Source organism: Lycium ferocissimum, unplaced genomic scaffold, assembly GCF_029784015.1.
Source record: "Lycium ferocissimum isolate CSIRO_LF1 unplaced genomic scaffold, AGI_CSIRO_Lferr_CH_V1 ctg3007, whole genome shotgun sequence".
Classification (NCBI taxonomy): domain Eukaryota; kingdom Viridiplantae; phylum Streptophyta; class Magnoliopsida; order Solanales; family Solanaceae; genus Lycium; species Lycium ferocissimum.
The window spans coordinates 27,048-53,976 of NW_026725330.1; the positions used below are offsets into that span (position 1 = coordinate 27,048).

Here is a 26,929-nt window from a genome sequence, read left to right on the forward strand (position 1 = left end):
TTTCTGGGGGACAAAGAGGAAACTAACTCTTACCATTCATACGCCAACGGAAGAGAATTCCAGTGGGAGTACAAATGCAACAGCAAAATCTTGTACTGCCAAACATGTCTGTCAACCATGCACCATAGATATTATATGTCATAAAAAAACAATCTTTCAAGAGAAGCTAAGCATTTAAAAGATACCAAGTATCATGAAGGATTATCAGAATTCATATCAGCACAGCTCTATAATTATATGACAAGGAACTAAGTTATTATAGCATATGAATCAATACAATAACTCTAGATATAGAGAAGTAATAGTAAAAATTAATTCCAAATTTTACAGTAAAAGATAGGTAAATTAAATTATTAAAGCTTCATGCTTCCTGAAGTAGTTTAAACCTGTCCCACTTGTGCAACAAGAACAAAGAACAGTATGGCATCCATCCTCTCTTAATCTGCACTAACCTGCATTTTCTCAACTGATTATCTTCAATAACCTCCCCTAAGATCAACCGTCCAGGTCTTCGAGGACTTCCATAGAAGTCTATCACACAGTCAAAGCTTTCGCAAAGCATTTCCTTCTCTCCGCTCCGATTTATATGACACTCTTTCCATTCTGGAGAGTTTCCAAAATGTTCAATACCATTCCATTTCCGTACAACTTCCAGTACTTTCAACAATTCAAATTCATTAAACTATCCAAATATTAAACTTCGATATGATGTTTTCTCCATCACACTAACTTCTCAACCACTGCTTTTATATTTTCTTCTACTATAACTAAAGCCAAATTTAACATCTTGACATTTAAATCCAGTCAAATATCGCCGTATAAAGTGGGATCAGGGATGGAGTGTTATTTTCCTTTTTAAAAGTATATATTTTCTCTATTCTTGCAGCCTCTTTGTAAGAACAATGCTCGCTGAGGTCATGAGGTTCAAAAAGTTTACTGCCTTAAATGATGGAAAAACTGTTTCCGCAAAACAGGTATGCAAACATATAATGCATTCGTGATGTACTTGACACTCGTTAAATATTGCATTCCAGCAAGTTCTTGACATAGACAGATATCTTGTCTTTTATTTGGATCCAGGAACCAAATGTAAAGGTGGCGCTCGAACTGGGAAACAGGCCTCTTTTTAGTTTTGTTTTGGTTGTTGGAAATATGTAGGGATTTTACACTTGCTTCTGAAAGATTTGTGCTTCTAAACAGTTAATAGCTAAAGAAAAGGTTAATAGACTGAAAGAGATTCTTATTCACTACGAAACATAATTATGGGAAGATGAATTGCCGAAGAGAAAACAGATTTAGGGAAAGAAAGAACGGTTTAAGTAGAAAGGGTTGTTCAGTTAATGGAATACAGCGCTTTGCTTTTCTTTTTTTCTCTAGAAAAAATGTTTTCGTTTCGCATGCAAAATATAAATTGTTGTTTGAGTTCAAAATCAAAATCAGCTACTTTGTCGAAAACAGGAATTTGGATTGGAAACCAAGCATGCTTTAAGAATTGGCAAGGCTATTTTGACCAGACCGTATATAATTGTACGAAGGAATCAGTAAATTGGTAAAAGTTTCTGGCTCCAACAGACCCGCTCTGCAATTCTCTACCAAAATCAAGTTCGGACCTAATTTTGGGCCTTCACGAACATTAGCACCAGATTCCATCTTTCCAGGTAACATTCGTTTTTCATCCCTCCTTTTTTTTTTTTTTTTTTTTTTTTTGGGCTACCCACCCAGTTTCTGGTGTTCGCTTTGGGGCCCAACTAATCCGGATTCGTGTTGGGAAGTCCCACCTTTGAGGGGAGGTCCATTCCGGGGGCGCGAACCCGAGACCTATGGTTAACGACAGAGGGGTACTTACCACCCACCACAACCCTTGGTGGGTGGATGACATTCACTACACCTTTTGTATCCTCAAAAGAATTGCCCTTACTTGGGTTGCTAAAATTCATACTTCATCGACAACTCAGTTATCTAACATAATAGCATAAATGGTCTCAAGAAAAATGACTTTTTTGAGTTTTAATGGTTCACATCACAAGAAGATACCAAACAACCCAACCCATTGTTTATGAAATTATTCAATAGTGACAAAGTCTGCTGGTTAACGGAGCATATAGACCAACAAAAATGTGCATAGAATCGAAGTTCCTCCCTAGATCTCATGACCTGCTTATAGTATCAAGAATCACATTTACATGCAAGAGTGTGTATATGTATTGCAGATACAATACATTTTCAACAAATTTATGGTTCAAACACCTCCTTACTGATTATCGCATGCCTTATTTAGGTTAATGCAACAAATTAGCCTCTGGCTAGCATATCTATAAATTCTGTATATCGGTCCATTTAAGACCATTACCAAATCTCCCAGAATCGAATAAACACTGTCTTGGAGAGGCAACAGGTCCATGCGGTGCAAGAGATGACCCTCAAAATTAGTAAGAAAATCAAGAACGGGATCCATTAGTCAAGTCCACCTTATTATGCACATTTCGTGTAAGCCATCCATCAGTTAACATGTTTTTATTCTTTTGCAAATTCATGAAAGGTATAAATCTGACCAATGGGTTAGCAAATGATGAATCTGCTACTTTAGAAGCCATATAAGAATTTAAACCTTCTAACCTTCGTATTGTCAAACCAAATTCCAAGATCATAATTGATTCCACCAGATACCCAATATGCCTAGTACGCCAAAAGAGCTACAGCCAGGGTAAGAAGATTCATCAGTTAGACAGTTGCACAAGAAAATAACAAGACAACCATGCTATGTCAATAGAAAGTAAGATATTGATTCAGCAATTGGGAACTGTGAATATCAAAATCACCTTATATAGTCAAAAGCATACATAAGCTGAGCAATCACTAAACAGAATCGAAGACAGTAACGGCACATTTGGCCAATCTCCCAAAATAAGGAAAGCACTTTTGCCAAAAAAGATTTTCAGAGAAGTGCTTGGAGAGAATAGTAGTTTGTGTCCGGACAATCTATTTGGAACGCACTTTGGTCAGTACTAGATAAACTATTTGTTTAGCCGATCTTTTCAAAAAGCCATTCTGAGTGTCAAATTACGAAAAAGCGCATCTACTCGCTTTACAAATGTACAATTTAAATAGATAACTTATTTTTAATATTTCTTATGAAAGACTTAATTATGTTTTTTTTATTTTACTCAATTAAAATGTAAAAAGAAAATCACAAATACATTAAAAATTTAATCAATAGTATACTTAATCAAAGTAACAAAAGTTCTTTTAGTGCATTTTTACAACTTTCTCATCTTCCTTTCTAAGAAAACCCAATAGCTACATCCAATTCCATACTCCATCCGAACCAAACTACACTACACTCATTTAAGCTTTACTAGAGAAGGCATTAATGGAGAATTCCAAAGTCGAAGGTCCCTTCTAAAGCTCTGTCTCGAGATCCAAGATTCTTTTTATGAGAAATTAAGTGAGACTACGAATTGCTCCTGCAAGATAGTCGACCGATATTTTTGCTGACAACACTAGGTCAAGCTAATAAATCGTTGCAGTGACAAAATCAAATTTGAGACAAAAAAGGTTTTTTATCAAAATGCAACCTAGAATTTGCTCAGTTTTCTTCCAATTTTATTGGATCATGAAGCGGTGTATCTTATGTTTCTTCACTTGTTAACTCCATTTGTATTATTTTGATCTTGTATTGGTGAAAAGACATTTTGAGATGCAGGAGTGTGTGGTTATGTAGCGACACCGGAGGAGTTGCTATTGGTGGTGGCATTGCTACTAGCTACAAGGTTATGTTTTGGTTTTAGGTTGATGATGATGATGACGTATCGTGATTTTAGGGCGGGTGAGGAACATGCATGGTTATAGGTGTTTAAAGAATGTATTTTGACCAACTAAGGGTGTTTAGTAATCACGAAGTTAGGGGAACGAGTTTACAAGAAGACCGTGAAAGCAAAGGTGTAAACTTGTGTGTTTTTTTATTCGTGACGTAGCATATTTACTTATACTGAACCTGCAAAAAGAGAGTGTTGGCCTGTTGGGATAGTTACATCCAAAAAAATATCACTATAAATGTGAGGAGCTAATGAAGTCCAACATGGCACTAGGGTCAGCAAAATTGCATCAACCATGCTGCACCAAAAATTAAGCAAAACGTACAAATAAGTTCGACTTTTAGAACTATCTTGTTTTTGTCCGCAAACAACCTATCAAGTCTTTCCTTACGGAGTCAACTTGTGTATTGAGTATATATACATTAAGGAGAGAGTTTTATATACACATGTTAGTGTCCCACATGGAAAAGGATTGTGATGTCTGTTTATAAATAGGGCTCAATCTAGTAATATAGTTTACGCATCTTAAAAACATTTCCTGAGTCTCTATTTCTCACATGGTATCAAAGCTTTAGTGAGAGAGTTCGTCGTGCAACATATCAACAACATCTAGGAAGAAGATTTGTCACCGTGCAATTATTCCGGTGACTTGATTGTTAAGGTTTATTAGCATCAACTCTGTCTTTCATCAGTATTTGCAGAAACCAACACCACCACAGAATTGCTCGGGCTCCGGCAACAAAAGCCCAGCTAGACCCATCAAAAAATTCCACCTCACGTGCTCTCACGCACCGACTAGAGGTTTGGCATTCCGACGAGATCTTGGTCACGCGCCAACTTGTGAGCCCCTTTTCTGACAACTTTCAGATATGATTTTTTAGCCCTTGAGGATTGCCTCACGATCTTGATTCCAGCTATACCATTTTTGAGTTATTTCGATCACTTTGCACCTTTCCGGTGAGTTTCCAGCGAATTCCAGCAGTGTTCCGATCAGATTCCAATGAAATTGTATTGTAGTGTTCTCCGTGAGATTCCAACCTAACATCTTGATTCCACCGCCAGCAGCTTTTTCGATCGGTTTTGCACCAATTCCAGCAACTTATTTTCAGGATATACTGCACTGAAGCTTCTGCTTACTTCAATCCAACCATGTCTCTTGGATTTGATGTTTTTAATTCCAAAAATATGAGAACTAAAAATTCAAATCCTATGATTACTTCAGAACCCATAATGAGAAGATCAAAAAATTGAACATCCCAGACTACGGAGAATTGACAAGGCGGAGGTTGTCTTGGAAGATGTCGACCTAAATGTAGTTATTGTAATAGATGACACACTCATGAAGTATGCAATCCTTTGCATGATCGACTACCTAAGAATGCTCATGTTGCTCAAACAGACTCTATAGGTTATCAGTGATTTTATTTATCAGATGGGCAATATGAGTTCCTTTTAAGCAAACATTTTCACAAGTAACCTCAGTTGCTCGGCCTCATATTTTTGTTCTTGATAATTCTTTTGCTTGTGTTTCAACGTCTAGTAACATTGCATTCCTAGACTCCAGCGGTCATGATCATATTTCTGCTGATATATCACTTTTGTCAAATATTGTTTATTCACGGTCTCTTTCTGTCGTTACTTTAGCCAATGGGATCCAAACAAAAGCAAAAGGAGATGATTATTCAAGATGTACTTGGATTTTCTTAATGAAAGATCATCCTGAGTTATTTTCTATATTTAAAAGTTTTGTGCTGAAATACAAACTTAATTTGGTGTTTCTATTCGAACTTTTCGTAGTAATAATGACTTAGAATACTTATCTTCCCAGTTTCAGCAATTTATGACTCACCAAGGAATTATTCATCTAACATCTAGTCCGTACACCCCTCAGCAAAATGGGGTAGCAGAGAGGAAGAATAGACACCTCACTGAGACTACTCGCATTCTTTTCATTCAATCCGATGTTCTGCTTCGTTTTTTTGGTGATGCAATTCTAACATCTAGCTACTTAATTAATAGGATCCTCATCTTCCATTCAGAATCAGATTTCTTATTTACTATTGTTTCCTCCGTCACTAGGGCGATCAAGGACATGTACGATGGAGCCAAGACCCAAGAGCTCTTAGCCCGTTTTTATTTGCCTTGGTGATGGATGTATTGACGCGGCATATCCAAGGAAAGATACCATGGTGTATGTTATTCGCGGATTACACAGTGCTGATTGACGAGACCTGGGAGGGAGTTAACACTAAGATGGAGCTTAGGAGATAGACCCTGAAGTCTAAAGGGTTCAAGTTGAGCAAGACAACGTACCTGGAGTGTAAGTTCAGTGACGTGACATGAGGCTGACGCGAAAGTGAGGCTTGATACACATGCCATCCAAAATAAATGAAGTTTCAAGTATCTTGGGTCTATTATTCAAGAAAATAGAGAGATTGACGATGATGTCACACATCGTATTGGTGTGGGGTGGATGAAATAAAGGGTCTAATACGGAGCCTTGTGTGATAAGAAGGTGCCACCAAAACTCAAAGGCAAGTTCTACAGAGTGGTGGTTAAATCAACAGTGTCGTATGGGGTGGAGCGTTGGCCAGTCAAGAACTCTCACGTTTAGAAGATGAAAGTTACAAAAATGAGGATGTTGCGGTGGATGTGTTTGCACACTAGGAGAGATAGGATTAGAATGAAAATATCGAGGACAAGTTGGGAGTGGCCTCAATGGAGGACAAGATGAGGGAAGCAAGGCTTAGATGGTTCAAACATGTGAGGAGGAGATGCGCGGATGTCCCAGTGCAGAGGTGTGAGAAGTTGGCAATGGATGGCTTCAGAAGAGGTAGAGGTAGGCTAAAGAAGTATTGGGAGAGGTGATTAGACAAGCCATGGTGCTTGCAGCTTACCGAGGACACTACCTTAGATAGAAGGTCGTGGAAGACACAGATTAGGGTAGAAGCTTAGTCGGTAGTAGAGCGTTGTCTTGCTTATCCTTCCTTAGTAGGCGTATTAATTCTCCTGTAGTTTCTTATCCATCAATTATTGTAATTATTTATTGTTATTCGCTTAGCGTACTGTTTTGTTGTAGTTACTGTTCCTTTTTCCTTTTTGACCTGCTTTTGCTTTATCCTGAGCCTACAGTCTATCAGAACCTCCCAAGGTAGGAGTAAGGTCTGCGTACACTCTACCCTCCCCCTCCCCCACAAAACTTGTGGGGTTACACTGGGTATGATGTATTGTTTCCTCAGTCACATCTATACTCTCTTCCCCCTCGTGTCTCCGAGAGCACATGTTTTGTTCATAACTTAGCACCTTGGAAAGATAAATTTGCCCCTCGTTATCTCAAATGCTTCTTTTTGGTTATTCTCGAGTTCAAAAGGGGAATCGCTACTACTCACCTAATATTCGTTGGTACCTTATGTTAGTCGATGTCACATTTTGAGTCTCGACCTTACTTTACATCTTCGGATCTCCTGATATCTATGAGGTCTTACTTATACCGACTTTTGAAGAATTTACGGTTACTTTTTACTTCTCTGAGGTCTTCTTAGGATGATTCACGTCATGAACCGTACCCTGCACCTACTGCGAACTTGTCTCTTTCTAGTCAACCGATTGCACTTTGAATGGTCCACTAACAAACTCACCCCCTTTACACTAATTTAAGTTATCATCATCTGTCATCACCCCATTGTGCCTTTGTATCATCTTTGCCTTAGACTCATTGGATCACATTAGAAGCCAACTCCTCCCAAGAAGTAGACACTAGAAAGTTGTTTGGTCTCGATTTAGAAGATGAGTGCTCTGATCTCGATCAAGTGTAATAGGCTCTTGTTAAAGGCAAATCAATAAGAGAAAAATTGTTAATAAACTCTGAAAACTCCTCCATGGCCTCGATACACCCAAACCTCTTCTCCGGAATCTTATGGTATTAAAATCCCATCTCTAAATACCGGCGCCTAACCTTCAAAAACCTCCTTTGAACCTCTCCCACGAGTCGTAGATACCCGAAACCCACGAACAATTCTATTATCAAAGTTTTTTAATCACATTCCTAGCAAAAACTCTCCCTTGTTAACCACGATTAGGGGTGGCAAATGGGTCATTTGGGCTAAAGTTGGGCGGGTCAAGATGGGTTGAACCTGTAGATGGGCCAAAGCCCAATCTTGCCCAAAGCTTGTTTGGGCTAAGATGGGCTAAATGAAGGGTCATGACCCAACCCGCCCAACTTCACCCACCTTTTCAACATTTTGAGAAATTAAAAAAATATCGACATTCTTTGATTGTAAATATTCTCTCACTCATGCTTTTCTAAATAAACAGTGTTTTGAAAATCAAATTTAAATACTTTTTGGATATGAAAAAAAACTCAAACGTATGCTTTTCCTCAAAATAATAAAGATATTCACTGTAAATATTTCCTCATAAGTTATACTAGTTCATAAATTATATTCGAAATTATTCCGAAAATAAATCAAAAGAAAACTAATTGTTAATTGACGTAATGAATATTGATTTTGTCAGGTTCCTCTCTTTTACTCCTTTGTCTTATTTATATATTTTTAAGGTTGTCTTGTACATAACTAAGAGTGGCAAACATATGTCGGATATGGGTGGGTCGAAAATAGGTTAAGCATAGACCCTCAAGAAAAAAAAATTAAAAACTTAAAAATAAAAAGTTACTAGTAAAAAAAAAAAATTAAATAAGGAAATAAAAAATATTAAAAAATAAAATAAAAATATTTTTTCAAAAATAAAAATAATTACAAAAATAAATTTAAATAATAATTAAAAAAGAAGTTAATCATGTTTTGTAGCTTTTAACTTATGAATGAAGGACATTTGATGGGTCAATTTGGGCTCATTTGATGGGCCAGTTTCGGTTGATGATTTGTGATGGGTCAACTTGGGCTCCCAAATCAGCCCATCTTCAAAATCACTCTAGCCCAAACCCATTAAAGCTTGGGCGGGTCAAATGGGTTTGGGCTAGTTTTGCCAACCCTAACGGCGATACACTCCATCTTTCTATCATCCCAAAGAAACAAGAATTTCTCCCGCACTTCCTCAAGCCAGAATATAACCATACTTCACCCACCTACTTCTCCACACACTTCTAATAATGCTATCTGTCAGAATCTCCATTTTTGTTTCTTTAATACATATTACATCCCCCCCCCCCCCAAAAAAAAAAACCCAATTCCCTAAAACCTATTTTAATGGTGTCCTCTTTATTGGGGTCATTCAACCCCCATGATATTCCAACTAATGATTTTGCAATCCATCAACGCACTAATTTATCCCTCTTTAACGCCTCCCCTCCACTCAATTTCCCCGCTCGCCTCCATATTTCTCCTTTTGTACATCGAAATCTTTCCTCCCCCTTTTGTTCCTCAATAGTACCCTCTTCTTTTCCGCCCTTTCTTTTTCAATCAAATTTGCATTACCTCTCTCGTCTTATTGTCAATGCAACACAATAGCTAACAATACTCTATCTTCCATCCCCTCAATAGAGACCCTTAAGAACTTCCCAAAGTATTAATATTTCTCTTCCGCCTACTTTGAAAACTTTCGATCTTCTTCTAAAATATCCATAGGTTGGGGCTCATCCCACATTTGTGAGCCAGAATCAAGGCATACATAGGCTCTACAAGTACACGAGAATTTTTAGAATGAACCATAGCATCCCCTACAGGACTAGCCACCAAAGAAAAGCCATTTTCCAACCATTAAACAAGTCCCTCAAGCATTCCTTAGGAAGACAAAACTGCCCCAGACTCCCAGAAGAAGATGCAACACAACTAGTGTCACTAACGAGCCTCGTAGCTAAGCCGGAGTACACATTCTCACGAACAGGACCCCTGACACCCTGTTGTCAGTAATCGGTCCTTTTTTCCTCTTGAAACAGTAACGCCAGAGTACACATTGCGGCGAAAACGCTCGCCAACCATGGGTGTGTCGTACTGTGGCCTCCTAAAATCCTCAAGTTCTTCATATACCTTGTTATTGCCAAAATTCAAGTTCGAATTAGCTTTGTTCTGTTTCCACAAAATTGCCCGACCCTCTCCAGATGTGCGATCCAAGTGGTGCCCTGCAGGAGCCGTCGAAACAACGGCTTGGAGGTCCCTGCAACCTTCATTCTGATTAATCGTGAGATTTCTCGGCTCAGATGCCCTGTTTGAGGAAGAGCCGCTATTGTTCCCAGCATAAAACCCGATCTGTTTTTTAAAAGATATTTGAACTAGCTTATTTTGGTAGGTGAATCTGTTTTTTAGGGGTATTCTCGTCTTTTCGTCAAAATAAAACCCTTTCTTCTCCTCAAGGCTTCGAAATCCTCATCGTCTGTAAGGAGCTGGAAACTCCATCTTTGACGCATCAAAGAGCTTCACTCGCGGTTGCAGCCTCGTTCCCACCTCCCATCCTTCCTCCCCCCTTTCTTCCTCGTCTCCTTGTTCTCCCATTCCTCCAGCGACAAACAAGATGGTAGAAATTCAAGATACAACCAGATCCGAAACCCAAAAGCTCAATCATCTTCAACCTTCGGAGAAGCTGGCACTTTTCTTCCTTTCCTTACCAATATTCTTACCCGTGAAAGCTCATGTACTACACACATCATCCACAAAGCCACCACACAGGTCCCAAACTTTCTTGAAAAAATCGAAGCACCATAAATGGACAGGTAGACCCACCATGTTTACCACCCCGAAATATCTGGAAACATGTGGGTTGTCACACCCACTGTGTTATACCCATATTTCCAGCCTTGAAAAGCTCTCTCCCAACCACCTTCTACCTATGTCAAGAATGTGCCTTTGTTTGGTCTTCATCCACGAGACGGAACAAGAAACGAGTTTCACCCAATTTCGAAATATTCAGGCCATCGATATCAGTCCAAGCTTCTGTTGCCCAGTTCCTGACGGCTTCCCGGTGACCCCACCCATTTGGAGAAAGTTCCCACCAGACAAGTCTTCAAAAATTTCTTTCAGTTGTGGGAATGTTCTACAGATAGGCTAAACTTGGGTTCCCCATCGGAATCTAACCTCTTGCATCTTCCACCTAGATCCAGCGGTGTCCAATCTAAGGCTTCTTTGAAAGACAATTTCTCTCTTCCTAGATTCAAGAGAGAAGTAAGAACTTCTCTCTCTGGAGTCCATTGTTATCTAAGAAAATTACTCTAATGTACTGTCGAGGACATAACTCAGAAAATAAAACGTGTGCACTCTCTCTAATTTAAACTTTAATATGAGATTGTCACCATTATCAAATAGAATTTCCACGTGTATGGCTCATCAAAAAGAATCAAGCCTGCATGTGAGGGGACGTGCATACGCAGTGTAATCCACAAGTGGAGTCTCGGGAGGGTAGGGTGTACGCAGACCTTACCCCTACCTTGGGAGGTAGAGAGGCTGTTTCGGAAAGAACGTGTTGAAGACATAATTGAGAAAATATAAAGTTTGCTCTCACTAACAGCTTAATCTTTTAGATGAAATAGTCACACATTTCAACATGTTCAAAGCTACCAGCCAAGAAAACATGCCAGGTAACTGGATTTTGATCTTTAATTACTAGACAACCATTTACAGGAATGTCTTGCAAAGCTAGGAACTATTAGACAAATTATAGTACAGTTTGAACCAGCATCTTTCGAGTCACATAATAGTGGTTGTAATAATACGTAATGAATAGAGCACTACAACACCATATGGAAAAATACGAACCTGAACCAACAAGTTGCATGCCATAGACAGAAGCTCTTCGCCATACACGCTCTCTTGAGCATCCAAATCTTTTGATAGTGGGAGATTTTCACAGTACATTTGTGACATCTTTACAGCTGTTGTCTCCAGCTCTGGAAAAGAAGAATGACAATAATCTAGGAGCTAGCATCATATCAGGGTTAATGCATGACATAGGATACAATCACGCTTGAACAAAAACAATATGCAACTTATGCACCAAAAATAGGCTTTGCAGCAGATGCATCTTTCTCAACTTAATCATGGCTCATAAAATGATTAGATGATCTGAGATGTCAAAGCTTCTTGCATGATTAGTGACACATTATGCTTGGCCACAAAACTGTAAACATTCAAGATAAATAGGTCGATTACTCTCTTTTTTTTAAAGCAAAGCAACTAGCATAACTGGTTGTAATTTATTAGTCTATAGGTCGATTACTCAACACCAAGTTACGAACAAAATGTCTACATAGAGCTTTCTTAAACATGGTCATTGATTTCATTAAAGGAAAAAAAGTAGATGGATACCCTACTAATATGGCATTAAAGTAATTCTTGAAGTACATGTATAAAGTCTACACTAAAGGCTCGCACAATTTAAACTATTAATAACTATGATTATAAATGTATGCAATCTAGATTATACGCTAGCACCATTTAAACTATTGATAACCTTGGTGCAAAGCATTTACTCTTTCCACAAGTGTGTTCCTTCAGTTGATTCAACGGAGAAATGCACTAGGGTGTCAGCATCAAATTGTTTCCCTATATGCACGGATATCAATGTGTGCTTCAAGTTATGTGTATTTTAACATCCTTATATGTACAGTTGTCTTCATTTTAGACCAATATGAATGCAATTTGTCTCTAAGAAGAAGATGTACCATTAACGGGAAGAGTGAACATGCTTCCAACGATATTTTGAATTTTGAAGACAGTAATATGCTGCCCAAGAGTCTTTCTGGGATTAGTTGAAAGAGATTCACAGCATTCCATCAGCTTCTCCAGAAGCTGCGCCCTCTTATCAAGATCCAAAATGTGTAAAAACATTTCAATGTCAGAAGCAAAACAAGCCAAATGTCCAAACCTGTGATCAAGGAGGAAAAACTCAAGGATAGTATGGAGGTTATAAATAGGCAAAACTACGAAACATCCTAAAATAAAGCAAATACATCCCTGATTTCGAGAAATCAGCAATATGGAATGAGTATGACCAAAAGAGACTGCCCACAAAGTTATAATTCATCTCAACAATTAAATATCTTTCAAGAAGAACTTCAATTGCAGAGTAGAAATGTTAATTGACCAACTTCAAGGCTCTAATTCACATCAGATTATTCTCAGCAGACATCCATGGTATATACTGAATTCTAACACTGCTTACTAAAACATCCTAAGGTAATGAAGCTGCTGTGCATTAGAGTCTTCAAAAAAGAAAAAAAATGCCTAGAAATCTTTTTCTTTTCTTTTGATAAGGTAACAGAAATCTTATACTACCATATCTAGAATTTAAATTTAAACTATTTAGGAAAGGAAAAGAAGGAATATCGGAAGCTACCTGAAAAAATATTGTACCAAAGCGTCCAACAACTTATCCGCATCACCTATTCCATGTAGAAGCTTTCTTCTTTCGATCTCAATATTTGCCAAGCAAGGACATCTTACAGTATCATTATTTGCCTCTGTTAACAACTTTTGTACAAGAGATGACGCATTTGATAGGCGAGAACCAAACTACATTCAACAACTTGCATGAGTCAGACACTATCATAGAACCTGGAGATAATGAATTAGTTAGAGATATTAGCAATTACTGCTTCATCTGTCAAGACAGAAACTTGGGAGTCCATAGGCTTTAGAGCATAAATAGAATCACTGTTTGCTCCATTGCAGAAGCTACTGTCATCCTCCAGTAAACAGCCAAGATAATGGAGGAAACACTCCCAATCATCGGGGCTGCCAAAGAGTTTAGCGTTACACATACTTCTGTGATAAAACAGTGGAAAACAAGGCCAAAATTACTTCCTACATGAGAAGTAATATCATTTTGTTACCACCTTCATTCATTCCGAAAGTAAGCCAAAGCTGTCAAACTGACCTTGGTTCTTAAGAGACTAAGCATGTAACATGTGTTGCAAGAAAACAAACCAATGAATGCTAGTGACTATCTAATCTATTGCACTCTATGTTGCTCAGACTCTTCAGAAATGCCGACGGGTACGGCAATATTTTTGGAGAGTCCGAGCAACATATATTGCACCAACACCGAAGAACCTGCCTGGATTATAAGGGAAGTAACCTGCATAAAACCAGGTTTTGGTGTTTTGTGAAGAAACAGAAAATAATATAGTGACGCAATATTTGGTACTAACTTGATGTGTTCAGATATAAAGAAAGATCCTTTTTGATGGGAAATCTAAGAAGGAAATGCTAGCACACGTCAATAGCGATATTGCATATAGCAGTCCTGATTTTTTCTGTAAGTTTCAAGATTAACAATATTTTTGGGGGCGTGGTGCTGGTAGACTGGAATTGCAACTGCACAACAGTGGACACCGTCTTTTAAGCAACAAGAGAGAAAGAAGAATTAAAGAAAGCACGTCCTCCTCCAGCTAAATGAATCAAAATCACACCAATGAAACAGAAATTTGTTGGTGGAGGAACTATTAGCGAATCTAATTACTTATCATCTGCGCACTTGTTTACTCCAGTTCTTGCATACGCAGAGCTTACGTATAGGGCTGAGATGTGCTGCCTCTCAAAGTTTTGTAAGCTTTTATAAGTACCCTAATACTCCCTCCGTTTCAGTTTATGTGAACCCATTTGACTGGGCACGGAGTTTAAGAAAGTAGAGAAGACTTTTAAACTTGTGGTGTTAAATGAGTCACATATATTTTGTGTGGCTATAAATCATTGCATAAAGCTAAATTGTTTCCAACATATAGAATGAGGTCATTCTTTTTGGCACGGACTAATAAGGAAATAGGTTCACATAAATTGAAATAGAGGGAGTATATTTTAAGTTTTAAAAGTTCCTCCTCACAAAATAAATGTTAAGGGGGAACAACTACTCCCTCCGTCCCAAAAAGATTGTCTTACTTTCCTTATTAGTTTGTCCCAAAAAGATTTGGCACAATTCTATATTTAGAAACAATTTAACTTTATGAGATGATTTACAGCCATACAAATATCTAAGGCTTGTTTTGGACCACACATTTCAAAAGTCTTTATTTCTTAAACTCCGTGCCAAGTCAAACTAAGGCAATCTTTTTGGGACGGAGGGAGTATATCTTTCCTAATAGGGCCTGCTTTATAATTATCTTAAGAAATTAGGCTTATTATCGATAGAAGAATATAAGGAGACGAGAAATGACTAGAAATTATCTTCCACTGGCTGATAGGGAAACCGTGAATTAAACGTCTATTAGAATGAAACCAACTTCAGTTATTGTACTGGAGTAATTAATAAGAAATTTTTTAACTTATAGTTTAAACGCTTACAAATTCTTATTTCAATTAGAGTATTTTTAGTGATTAGCATAATTTGTTCTTAAGTCAGACAAATTTCTTAAAAGAAAAACTAAGAATGGAACAACAAACGCCACTTCTTAAATAATAAAGACAATAAGTCAAGCACAGCTTGAATGTTCTTATTTAAAATCCAAGTTAAATCCTAAATATCCTCAAAAACTCAACTGAGAGACAAATAGTATGTCAGTGAGGAGGACATTTTAATTGTCAGATTTACATGTGTGTTTGTTAACATTGTCTTAAGGTTTGCAGTGGCTGCTGACTGAAACATGGCATTGCAAACAGGGTTATATACACTTCTTTTTTCTTTTTATCACGTTGGTGTCCAGGTCAGCTAGCCCTTGTCGATTCCACAGAATAACTTGCTACGGTCGACAAACTCAAACGTAAGGTAATCACGACCACAAAGGTCAGAGAAAATCGGCTCACATTGTGTATTGTAGATGGGATTCAGACCTGGGATCTCTAGGTTGTTGCTACTATACCTCAACCATTGACCAAATATTGTTATATACACTTGTGCTGCTATATTTCTACCCCCCCCCCCCCCTTTTTTCTTCTTTTTTCTTTTTTTCACTAATCAAAAAAAGGAGGGTAGGAATTCCTTTTGTTGCATTGTTAAATGTGGTTCATTAACCAGAAGTACATTTGGCCCCCTCCCAAGCCACAGCGCCTAGGTTCCTTAAAAAAGAAATCTTGAATAATTTAACGCTCCTGGTTTTGGTAGAAGGCATCTTATTCAAATAATGTCTTTAAAAAATTCACCAAGTCAAATTATCTTCTTTAATCTCTCAAAATATCTGAAAACAATGCCTTAAATCATTCTAAAGACTTCAATGTTGCAGAGCTAAGAGAGCAGCATAATTCAAATTACTACAAGCAAACACACGAACAAACAATGAACATGAATCAATCAGCATTCTAAAATCACATACCTTAGTTCTAAAACTTTCTGGAATATGCTGGCTGCAGCAGCATAATCACCTCCTCTAGCAAGAAGCCTCCCCTGTCAACTTGAAGTCAAAGAATGCACATTTAAGGAACGAAAACAATGTTCCCCAGAAAATAAGGACAGTTCCCTAGGACAAATATTCCACTGAAATGAAATATATATCCAAATTACAGAAGAACAAATTTCTATGCTTTCAAGACACCTCTCACCTAGAGTCTGACACCAAATGTAAAAGTTATCTACATTAAGGAGTAACGTACCTATGAAAAATACTATTCATACTTTTTTTTCTTTTCATAAGTGAAGATGGTACTCACAAAAAAAAAACCTTACACAAATTCTCCCTTGTTGTTCAACATTCAACCGTCAGTGATCCAAGTAGCAAGCACGACACAAGATCCTGGTTCCAATTTTTCTTTAACCGAGAAATCCTCGAGAGTCAGTGGCGCATGGTTCGAAACTCAGTGGATAATCGGTCCTCCCATTTACCCTTCTCCACTTAAATACCAAGCTTTTGTCTGTGGCAGGATTCGAACCCCTGACATGCCCTAACTATAACCTACACATCACTTGTAACACTCTTACCAGTCGACCTAGGCCCTGGGGAATGTAAAGGAACTCTTCCTTCCTCTTTCAAATTGACCACTCATTGTTAGGGGACTAGTCAATTTAACCAAAGACAAACAAATGTAAAAGTAGAAGAACGCAGGCAGTACCTGTAAACGTAGTCTATCAACTTCAGTCATTATAAGAGACCCAAATTTTCCTGTAAGAAGTTCTAAGGCATCTCCATATTTGGATTGCTGCTCTAATAAGGAAATATATACAATAAGAGCTGCAAAACAGCATTAAATGTTTCAGTAGATAGAACAAGGTTCAAGGATAATCCCGCACCAGGCCTGATCACTCATGGAATATGGGAGAATTAACATAAAGCACCTTCTGGTTCATGTAAACTATGGGAAGCAATATGCTTCTTCAGCAGGCCTTCTGCTAAGAGTAATAGCTTCTCTCCTCCATTGCCGCAGAGAACCTATAACAAGATGGAAGGAATATGAGAAATTAAAAAATGATAAGGTTAAGTTGAACATCGAAAAGTTTCAACAAGCTATATCTATACAATTTTCAGGATTTATACGCTGGAATTAGGAAGATTTAGGGGGGTCAAAAACTAAATTTCAGTGAGCCCCTTTTAATGAGACTATCCTATGTGAGGCAATCTTTACATAGCACTATCCCGCATCACTTTGTCTGTATTTCAAACCTTGTGAATTAATACCTTTACATTGCATCCCCATTCACAGTGCCCTCTATTTGTGTGTTTAGATTAATTTGCTCCAACTTATGCATTAGCGACTACAATTCTTCTATGTCCCATTCTTGACAATTCCTCCCGACAGTAATACTCCACACGCTTACTTTATTGCTAGTGAGGTTGTGGATTGAAAAACAGCCGTCAGGAGTGAACTGTAACTTAGATTTTAGATTTTCGATAGTAGTAGCGGACTTGGGCAATGACATCCATCATCTCCAATGCATTTTCTGCTCATGAAGGCGGGGGGCTCTCTATCCTGAAGATAATATTTTTTTCATTCAACAAAGCTCTAAGTCAGTTGTTGGAGTTTTCATCCAAGGTGGATATTTGAGGGGGTTTTAAGTAACAGGTTAGACTGATGGAGAAATTTCAACACCACACCTCTTATTTTGTGGATAATTTGGCTTGAGACACTGCTTGAACTAATGCTAATTAGAGAAGCACGGAATATACATTGGCTAGCATGGAGATGTGAGTTGTTGAGCTTCCCACCAAATATTTGAGTCTACCTTCAGGAGAAGATTCGAGGATAAGGAGTGTTGAAGACAAGCGATACAAATTTTAGAAAAATATTATGGGTTGGAGAATCAATATCTATTCAAAAACAGTAGAGTCAAAGTGATAAATTTGAACCTGTCAAGCATTCTTAAATACTTTGTATTAGATGAGAAAAATACATAAATTACCCTAGACTTGTGCCGAAAATTCACTTACGCACTTAAATTTTACGGGTGTCACTTTATCCCCCCCCCCCCCCCCCCACCCCGGCCCCCCAAAAAAAAAAATTCTTACTCAGACTGAAACTAATACCCCCTTGAGTGATGGTGTGGCAGAGATAGTGATTTCAGTTTCCCACAAGTGCGTGAGAGACAAATGAGAATGCCTAAAGCTGACAAATTTGGCACATGTCAATATCCTATTGGTTATTTTATACCTAATTACACTTGACATTAAATTATTTTTTACTTTTTCTTTTCTTATTTTTTTCCTTTTGCTTTCTTTCTTTTTTTCCTTCTCTTTCTTCATCTTCACTAATCCACCAGCCACCATCTCCCCTCCTATCGTCCTCTCCAGTCTCCACCACCCACCATTTTTCAGTTAGTTGAGAACTCTTTCTCTATTTTTTGTCATCACACCAACTCTCTTTTAATCTTTGTAACTAGACACAAAATTCTTCATTCTCTCACCCACTATAACCCATCAACTTACTTACAATTTTATTACCGGAGAGTTCAGTAATTAGTGGAAAGTTTGTTAAGAAATTGAAAATAAGAGATTGACATGAGTGGTTACATGAGTGGTGATACATTTATTCAGAAAGGTATTCATAATTCATTATTCTTCTTAGATAGCCATTGAAATTAATTAAGAAAAGGTGTGTATTTTCAAAATTTTGAAAGTCTTTAAAGAAGGATTTAGGTGCACAATCAAAGGAAAGAAATGGGTTCTTAAAAATGAAAAGCCCATATTTTAATAGCAGGGATATTCATGTATTTAAAGGTCTTAGCAAAGTCTCTCAAAAATGGTGATGATGTGGGTTTGTTTTATGCCTTTGGGGAAGAAAAAGAAGGATAAGTGACGTTATTGTGCTGGAGAAGAGAGGATTTCCAAATAACAAATGGAAATTTGTTTAAAGGTGGGTTTGGTTATGGTGGAAGCTACGATGGAGCAAGAAAGAGAGAAATTAGAGAGGAGAGAAGAGAAGGTGACAGAGGGTTTCTTTAGGAAAAAAGGAGAGGAAAAAGCTGAAATATTTACAAATGACACGTGTCAGGCGCGTGTGTACACAACCATGATTAAATCTGGTTATGTCATTTTAGGGAGGTATTAATTTCATTTTTGAGTAAGTATAGGGGGGTAAAGGGATGCCCGTAAAGAAGTGTGTGAGTTTGTTTTCGGGACAAGTTTAGGGGGTAATTTATGTATTTTCCCTTCTTAAATCAGCAGCGCAATCCATCCATCAGAACACTTTGATCCTGATAGGTAACATTACGAGACAATCCAACCGAATGACTTTCCACATTTTCACAAGTCATTCAACTAGGGTTATGCGAGCTTCGCAAAGCATAACTGATCACAAACCCGGGTAAAGGAAGAGGAATGTGGTAGATTGAACACCAATGTAAAAATAATCTAACTACGATGAACCCTCTTAACAAAGATACCTGCATAGAGCAGAATGACGATGACGGATTCATATGATATACCATAGCTAATTGGGTATTGAGGTGTAGACTTTCTGAAGCCACCCCAATTTGTGAGAAATAAGAAAGTAGTTACCAGTGAATGCACAAGATTAGAATTAGTTTTTGAGCTAAAGGAAATTTAAAAGGGAAAAAGGTCAAATTTACCCTCCACCTATGGTTTATAGTTTAAATTTGCCCTCCGTCAAAGTTTGGGATCAAATTTTCCCTCCAAGTATGGTTTATAGTTTAAATTTGCCCTCCGTCAAAGTTTGGGATCAAATTTGCCCTCTCCGTCAACATTTGGGATCAAATTTGCCCTCCCCATTAAGATACTTGATAAATTTGCCCTTATATGAATGAAAGTCTGACTTGGACTTCACAACACAAAAAAATTAGCTACGTCGAATCCACATAGGCTCCACGTAGACTCCCAAACCCAATTCTCGTTTTAACCCGTTTCCCAATCCCACTTCTCTTAACCCGTCTAGACTATTGCTGACACTAAGGCACCATGTAGTAATGTGAAAAGCCGGAGTTTTAATCGCACTGAGGTATACACATAACGCATGTGATAAAATAGGAGGCATGTAAGAAATATTCTGCAGCGGCAACAACGAATGTTTAATACGACCAAGGATTCGTTGTTCTCTCCAGAAACATAGAATTTATCTGACCAGCAAAGCTTTCTTGAACATGACATATATCTTAGGTGAACTTCGACGGAGCTAACTTAACTCATTGCTGTTGCCTCCCTGTCAGAACCTCTCAAAAACTATTCAAGAGAACTGAAAATGGATTTTCAAAGCTGAACTGCACAAATTTATTTTGTTGTCTTGTTATCACTTCTGTAGGATCATAGCTTTTACGATCTTACTTTCGGTATACGTTTAGGAATGTATTCTGAAAAAAAATGTTTTCCTCTGTTAAGAAATGCTCTGAAGAGTTCATGAAAAACCTTCACCATGACAAAACAAATGTTGCAGGGGCATTTTTTTCTTTTCAAAAGAGAAATGGGTTAAGAGAATCAGGATTGGGAGTCTATGTGAAGCCTATGTGGATCCGACGTGGCTAATTTTTTTGTGTTGCGGAGTCCAAGTTAGACTTCCATCCATATAAGGGCAAATTTATCAAGTATCCTAACAGGGAGGGCAAATTTGATCCCAAACTTTGACGGAGGGCAAATTTAAACTATAAACCATACTTGGAGGGTAAATTTGACCCTTTTCCCAATTTAAAAAGGAAGACTAGAAAAGCAAGACGTGAAACTAATGAAAAAGATAAAGAGGAGGAAGTGAAGAGAGAACCTGCAATTGAATGCTGCATACTGCCCAAAGCAGGAACCTTTCTTCACCAACAATCTTGTACATTTTAATAGCTATCTAGAAATGGTTAAACAAATGAAAGAGTAAGCTTCAGTTGCAAAATCTAACTTGTACTTGGGGAGAAGAGATGCTGCAAACCTGTTGTTGCTTGACAAAGGAATATTCACGCACGTAGCAGTTGAAGAGACCCATCATTAGATCCAGGTTATTTGGAAATTTCCCGCAAGCATACTCATAGCTACTTGTTGCCATATCCACTGTGAAGATAGAAAAACAAATTGCTGTTGAGTAAAAGAATGAGCATTTGATTTGAGTCCAAGTCCACAAAACAAGTACTGACAGTGATCAAGTCGCTGGAAAACAATCTGTAGAGTGCTGAGAGTAAGATCATCAATCAAGACAGAGTCATTAGTGTACAAAAGGTCTTTGGCATTTAAGCAAACCGAGAATGCTTCTTCAGTTTTACCCATCCTTTCCAAAACCAAAGCTTTAAGTGCCTGCAACAGAAAGAAAGACAAGTGAAATCATTTGTGATTATTGGATGGAAAAGGACAAAGATGATGATGAATAAGGATTGGAACTTGCGAGAGCATATGGAGAATTGGGGTATTTGGAGAGAAGAGTGGTGCAGTGCTTGAGAGCATTCTTGAACTGGCGAGAATCAATGGCATCCCAAATGGGTCGAACTCTACGCTCCGGTATCCCGCCGGCTAACCCCAACTTTGACGCCATCATAATCAGGAGCCGTCTGCGATTTCAGTGTCGGCTTATATTATTTTATTTATTAAGGAGAAAACCTAATCGCTGGATGATAACTGCAGCCTCAGGGTCCTACTTCAAACTACTCAGGCCGTCGCATAGCCTCACCCTAGCAAAATCAGGCATATTAAAAAACCAATTATATAATATAAAATTTATTAAATTATTCCTATATAATAAAAATAAATTATTTTTTTCTTAATTAAAACAAACACAAATAGTAATTTTTTTAACATTAAAAATTTAATAATGTCAAGTTACTATGTGACTTTTTCAATCATTATTTAAATATTACCTTAACTTGTCATTTGTCATTTTTTATCTAAAGATAGAATTGAAAAAAACTAGTCAATTTATGTCTTAATTTCCTAAAATGATACTTATTATGGGATAAATTTTTTTGACTAAGATGACCTTATTATAGGACGGAGAGAGTATGTTACAAGCTAATCCTCAACAATTTAAATAGGGTTGCTTAGGTTGTGGGTTTTTTTTTACCATATTCATGTTTGATAGTTAGTTAGGAAATAAGTTATTCACTTATAAAATTAAAAAATACGAGTTTGCAATTTAATAATTAATATACTAATGATTCTATTTTGATTTTTCAACTTAAATAACATGTCTTCTCAGTTCCTTATGCCTGGATCCTTGTTGTCCAGTTAATAACAGTCTTCTTTTCTTTTCTTTTTCATTTTGTTCATATCTGGTTAAATATTTGAAAATAATAGTTGAAAAATCAACAGAGAAACAAGGGTTGCTTCTGATTTTCTCTTTAGCCGCCACGATAAGAAAAATAGGCTTGCACGTTAGTGGATTTGTTTACTGTTTTCATTTGTATTCTAATAATTAAGTCTTTTAGTTCTTCTTTGTAACACCTCGTATTTCTCAACATCTGTACGATTAAGTTGAAGTCGACGAACTTACTTGAATATGGAGGAATAAGGTTATAGTTGCTGCCTAAGGGTCCAAGTGTATGTAAATGTTAAGTATAGTTAAAGTAAGTGAGATTCATAAATGAATGAGGCGTCGGACAAAGGTAGACGGTCTACTAGCTTCACCTATGTGTTTCACCTACTTGCTTAGACGTCCTATCTGCTTGAGCTACCTGCTTATACGTCCTTCTTGCTTACTCATCCTACCTGATTTGAGTGTAGAATTGAGTTCAGGGTCAAATCTAGTTGGATACAAAGTTTGGAAGAGTTTGGAGGTGTTTGGAGAATTTCACCATTGAAGACCTCCAAAACCTTGAAAAACTCAAGTGGTTTTGTCCGAATTAGAGCTTGATTGGAGTTTAATTATGGTGGGCTTTGTTCTACAAGTAAAGAGGAGTTTAGATCTGAAGTTTGGTGGAAAAACAAGTTGATTTGAATTTTGGGTGTTCATAATGTTCTTGAATATCTTATAAATTCATAAGGATGAAGATAACCAAAGGGGCCATTTGATCCAAGTGTTTCAAGCCAAGTTGCGGAAAAAGTGTTTGTCTACCCAAAAGGGTAAATACACTCCGTAAAATTGCACCGTATTTCGGGCATCCGAATTGAGCTCATTGTTTTGGGAATACAAATAAGGTTACCCAAAAATACGGACCGTATAAAGAAAATACAGACCGTATAATTGCTAGTCCCACCGTATAAAATTTTACACACCGTATTTCCCTACCATTTTTTGAAGAGAGAAACTTGGTTCACTGTTTTGGGGGGCACAAAATACAGTCCCAATATACGGCCGTAAAAAAATTATACGGCCCGTCTAATTGCCAGTCTTCCACCGGATAATTGAAGTGTCCACCGTATAATTGCACCGTAAAAAGATTATACGGACCGTAATTTTGCATAGGCCACCATAAAAGTCAAAACGAACCGTATAATCAAAGGTAAGTCCAACGTATTCTCGGAATCATTTCAATTCGTTTCTACTTCACTTATTTGATCCTCCTAACTAATTAACAACTCATAATCCATCTTGCTTGTTGTTAACTGGTTCTTGAGTCTGTTAATTCGTTCGTGCTAATTCTTCCTAAGTTTTTCCTTTTATTTCGTTGAAACTTTATTGGCTCTCGTCTGATTGCTTTGAGTCGTCATTCAGTCATTTGAACAAGAATCCACTCTTCCATGAAGCTAGCAACTAGGTGACTTGATTGGATAATTGGTTACTATTCCAACTTTGGAGACAACACTAGGTTGTGTGGTAAGGATAGAGAGTTCAATACGAGTGACGTGAGACTTTTATTACTAACATTGTTTACTAGTTTTACAAGTTATAATGTCTAATCAAGGAGAGCGTACTCAAGATATGGAGGAACCGTCATACGTGACAAGTTCATTGAACATAACCATTAGTCAATTGGCGACATTGACCTTGAATGGGGAGGGGGGGAGGGGGGTTGACGGAAAGGCTAGAGAGTTTGGAGACGAAGGTGGTGCAAGTTGAGACCTCAAGTAGAGTGGGAACTCCCCAAAATTTGAAGAAGATCGTGGTAAGAACATGGCGACTACTCCCACCCTTACACCCGAGCAAGCACATACATTGTCTTTATTCCCCTACCACCTCTTCACCTACCCAAAGAGCTCCACAATATGTTATACCCCGTACTTTTATACGTAAAGTTTCATCGTGAGTTAGTTGACAAAGACTTAAAAGGCGAGGTTGTCGTTAAGGTCATAAGGAATTATACATGCTCATTCTTTATACACGAGAGCTTGGTATCATGCTTAGTAAGTATCGGGAAGGTTGGATGTTAAGCGAATCGAAGAAATTAAATTTGTTGAAACTTTGGGAAAATTTGGCAGAATTCCAGACAGGAATTTTGGGTCAACTTTAGAGGATCATATCTCCTAGAATATGAGGAGTTACGGAACCCATAACCTATACATTCATAAGTTCAGCGAGTCTACTTTTCTAATGCAACTGGCAGATTTGCATTTGCACATCGACGGTGGGAGATATGGACCGTCGAAGTGTCGACGATTCCGTCGATGCACATCGACGGCCCGTCGATTTTCAGGCGGTGCAGGTGCTATATATATTCATCTATTTCGTGATTTTTCTCATTTCAACTCACACCAACAGACCCTAAACTCTCCCTAATACTCCCCAATCCTCTCCCAACCTTTCTTTATCATCCAAGTAAGATCCGACCCCCGAAAACCCGAGCTAGTAAAGGGAAAGTTGTTCCTAGGGTTTTATTTAAGTTGTCGAGCTTAGAAGTTGGATTTGGAGTTTGTTTCTTGGAATTCCAGCCCCTTTAAGGTATGTATACTATTCTTATCTTTGCTATTAAGTTGATTACCAAGAGTTTTAGTGATTCAAAGTGAAGGAAATATAGTTATGGAAGCGGTAAGCTAATTGAGTTAAACTAAAATTAGGGGATGTTTTGGCATGGATTTGATTATATTTTGATATGCAAGTATTGACATAAGTTGTTTGTGAAGGAATTCCTTAGTTTAAAGTGAACGAAAACATGATATGAAGGATCTAAACTAGTTTGTTGAGGTGGCTGCCTTGAAGGCTGTTTCGATTGGACTTTTGGAGACATTTCTACTTGTTTATGTTGCTGCAAATTGTTACTATTGTTGTTGATGATGTTTTGTATGTGGTGCACCGTTTGGGAATTGGATTGGAGTAAGAACTATAGGGGAAATGCTGCCCGAATTTTGTTAAGTTTCATACATACTTGAAATGGGTAGTAAGGCATGTATATGGCCTAATCGTAATTCATGTTATATTGGTTGTAGTGTTACAATCTTGGGAAGTAAGCATTGGACATTAGGTAGACTCCAAAGTATGTTAAGGCTATCCTTTCTTTCATTTTTGGCATGATCTTATGATATGAGCGAACGAATGTGTAAACGAGCTCCCATATTACTCTACTCTTAGAAGCACTAGGAGTACCTCAGTCTTTGATGATCCTATACTCCTTGTTATGATTGTTCCTTCTATTCTTCGGTCCTAATATTTCATATATTGATGATGTTAGCTCAAAAGATGTTTATCGGAGGTAGTACGACCTTATGTCACTCCGAGAGTTCTAGATACTCATTATACTTATATAAGCATTGCATTCATTATACATATGCATATTGACCCTTGACCAGAAGGCGTTATATACGCGTATATTATATGTATATGGGGTATGGGGAAAGGGATAGGCGTTATATACACATTACCACTTGATCAGCTGGTGCACAGTGATGATGATGATGATATATGGATCGGGCCGTATGTTCCTTGGCACTAACATATGATATATGGATCGGGCCGTATGTTCCTCAGCACTGGCATATGGGATATGGATTGGGTTGTACGTTCCACAGCACTAATAGTTATATTATGACTTATGCATATCATATGCCCTCAGAGGCACTTTCAGTTATACAGAGTTATGCAGATGTTCCCAGATGTTCAGCTACAGATGCATTCAGATATTGAGATTAGCTTTCATGTTTCAGATGTCTTTCATGATTCCTATGTACTTGTTGATCTTGTGCCTTACATACTCGGTACATTATTCGTACTGACTCCTGTGTGCTCGGGGGAGGGGGGCACGTTTCGTACCCGCGCGGTGCTGAGATACGGAGTTGGTGATCCATCTATTAGGATGTCGGCTCGGCGGATGAAGTTGATACACTCCGTTTGTTCGGAGATGCCGAGAATCGCATAGTCATATATATATATATATATATATATATATATATATATATATATATATATATATATATATATATATATATATATATGTACGCGTGTGTTTATGGGTATAGCGGGGCCCTGTCCACGCCACGTTATGTTATGTTTCTAGTAGAGGCTTGTAGACATTTATGTACGGTCAGATGGTGTCCATACTTGAAATTGCATTTGTCATCACGGTCGATTATGATAGCACTTGCATTTCATATAGCATGTTCAGTATTTTCATATAGATGAGTCTTTCAGAGCAGTTCATATATATATGTTCCCTATGAGTTATTGTGAGTCACATGATGGCTCTATCGGCCCACCTATGTTCATATTCATGTCAGATGTATGTCAGGTGGTACTTGACTAGTACGGTTAAATGCCCGTCAGAGCCCTCCGGTTTGGGTCGTGATAGAAGTGGTATCAGAGCAGTTCTATCCTAGGGTTGTCTACAAGCCGTGTCCAGTAGAGTCTTGTTTATGGGTGTGAAGCGCGCCACACTTATAAACAGGAGGCTGCAGGGCATTTAGGATGGTTTCCCTCCTTTCTATTCTAGATCGTGCAATAGAGCCAAGTGATAGGATGTGAGATTTCCAGTTCTAACCTTGATTGTTTTTGTAGCTGTGAGATGGCCTCTATGGGAAA

The 26,929-nt window shown here is 37.8% G+C and overlaps 1 protein-coding gene across 4 annotated transcripts in view; it reads right to left on the reverse strand.

Moving 5' to 3' along the window:
* The window catches only part of LOC132043915 (N-terminal acetyltransferase B complex auxiliary subunit NAA25), a 39,388-nt gene extending 17,669 nt beyond the window's left edge, over positions 1 to 21,719 (reverse strand). Inside the window, exons 1-13 of one of the 4 annotated variants that reach the window (XM_059434379.1) lie at positions 21,434 to 21,719; positions 21,189 to 21,345; positions 20,987 to 21,105; positions 20,831 to 20,905; positions 16,965 to 17,058; positions 16,742 to 16,860; positions 16,009 to 16,079; positions 13,357 to 13,528; positions 13,101 to 13,276; positions 12,427 to 12,629; positions 11,522 to 11,676; positions 2,617 to 2,693; positions 34 to 108 (exon numbers count right to left, since the gene is read on the reverse strand). In XM_059434379.1, coding sequence (XP_059290362.1) covers positions 34 to 108; positions 2,617 to 2,693; positions 11,522 to 11,676; positions 12,427 to 12,629; positions 13,101 to 13,276; positions 13,357 to 13,528; positions 16,009 to 16,079; positions 16,742 to 16,860; positions 16,965 to 17,058; positions 20,831 to 20,905; positions 20,987 to 21,105; positions 21,189 to 21,345; positions 21,434 to 21,583 — 1,643 coding nt within the window. In that variant the 5' untranslated portion in view covers positions 21,584 to 21,719. The remainder of the gene's footprint in view (positions 1 to 33; positions 109 to 2,616; positions 2,694 to 11,521; positions 11,677 to 12,426; positions 12,630 to 13,100; positions 13,277 to 13,356; positions 13,529 to 16,008; positions 16,080 to 16,741; positions 16,861 to 16,964; positions 17,059 to 20,830; positions 20,906 to 20,986; positions 21,106 to 21,188; positions 21,346 to 21,433) is intronic. The other 3 variants (XM_059434382.1, XM_059434381.1, XM_059434380.1) reach the window with 3 other exon arrangements.
* Between the last annotated feature and the right edge of the window lie 5,210 nt (positions 21,720 to 26,929).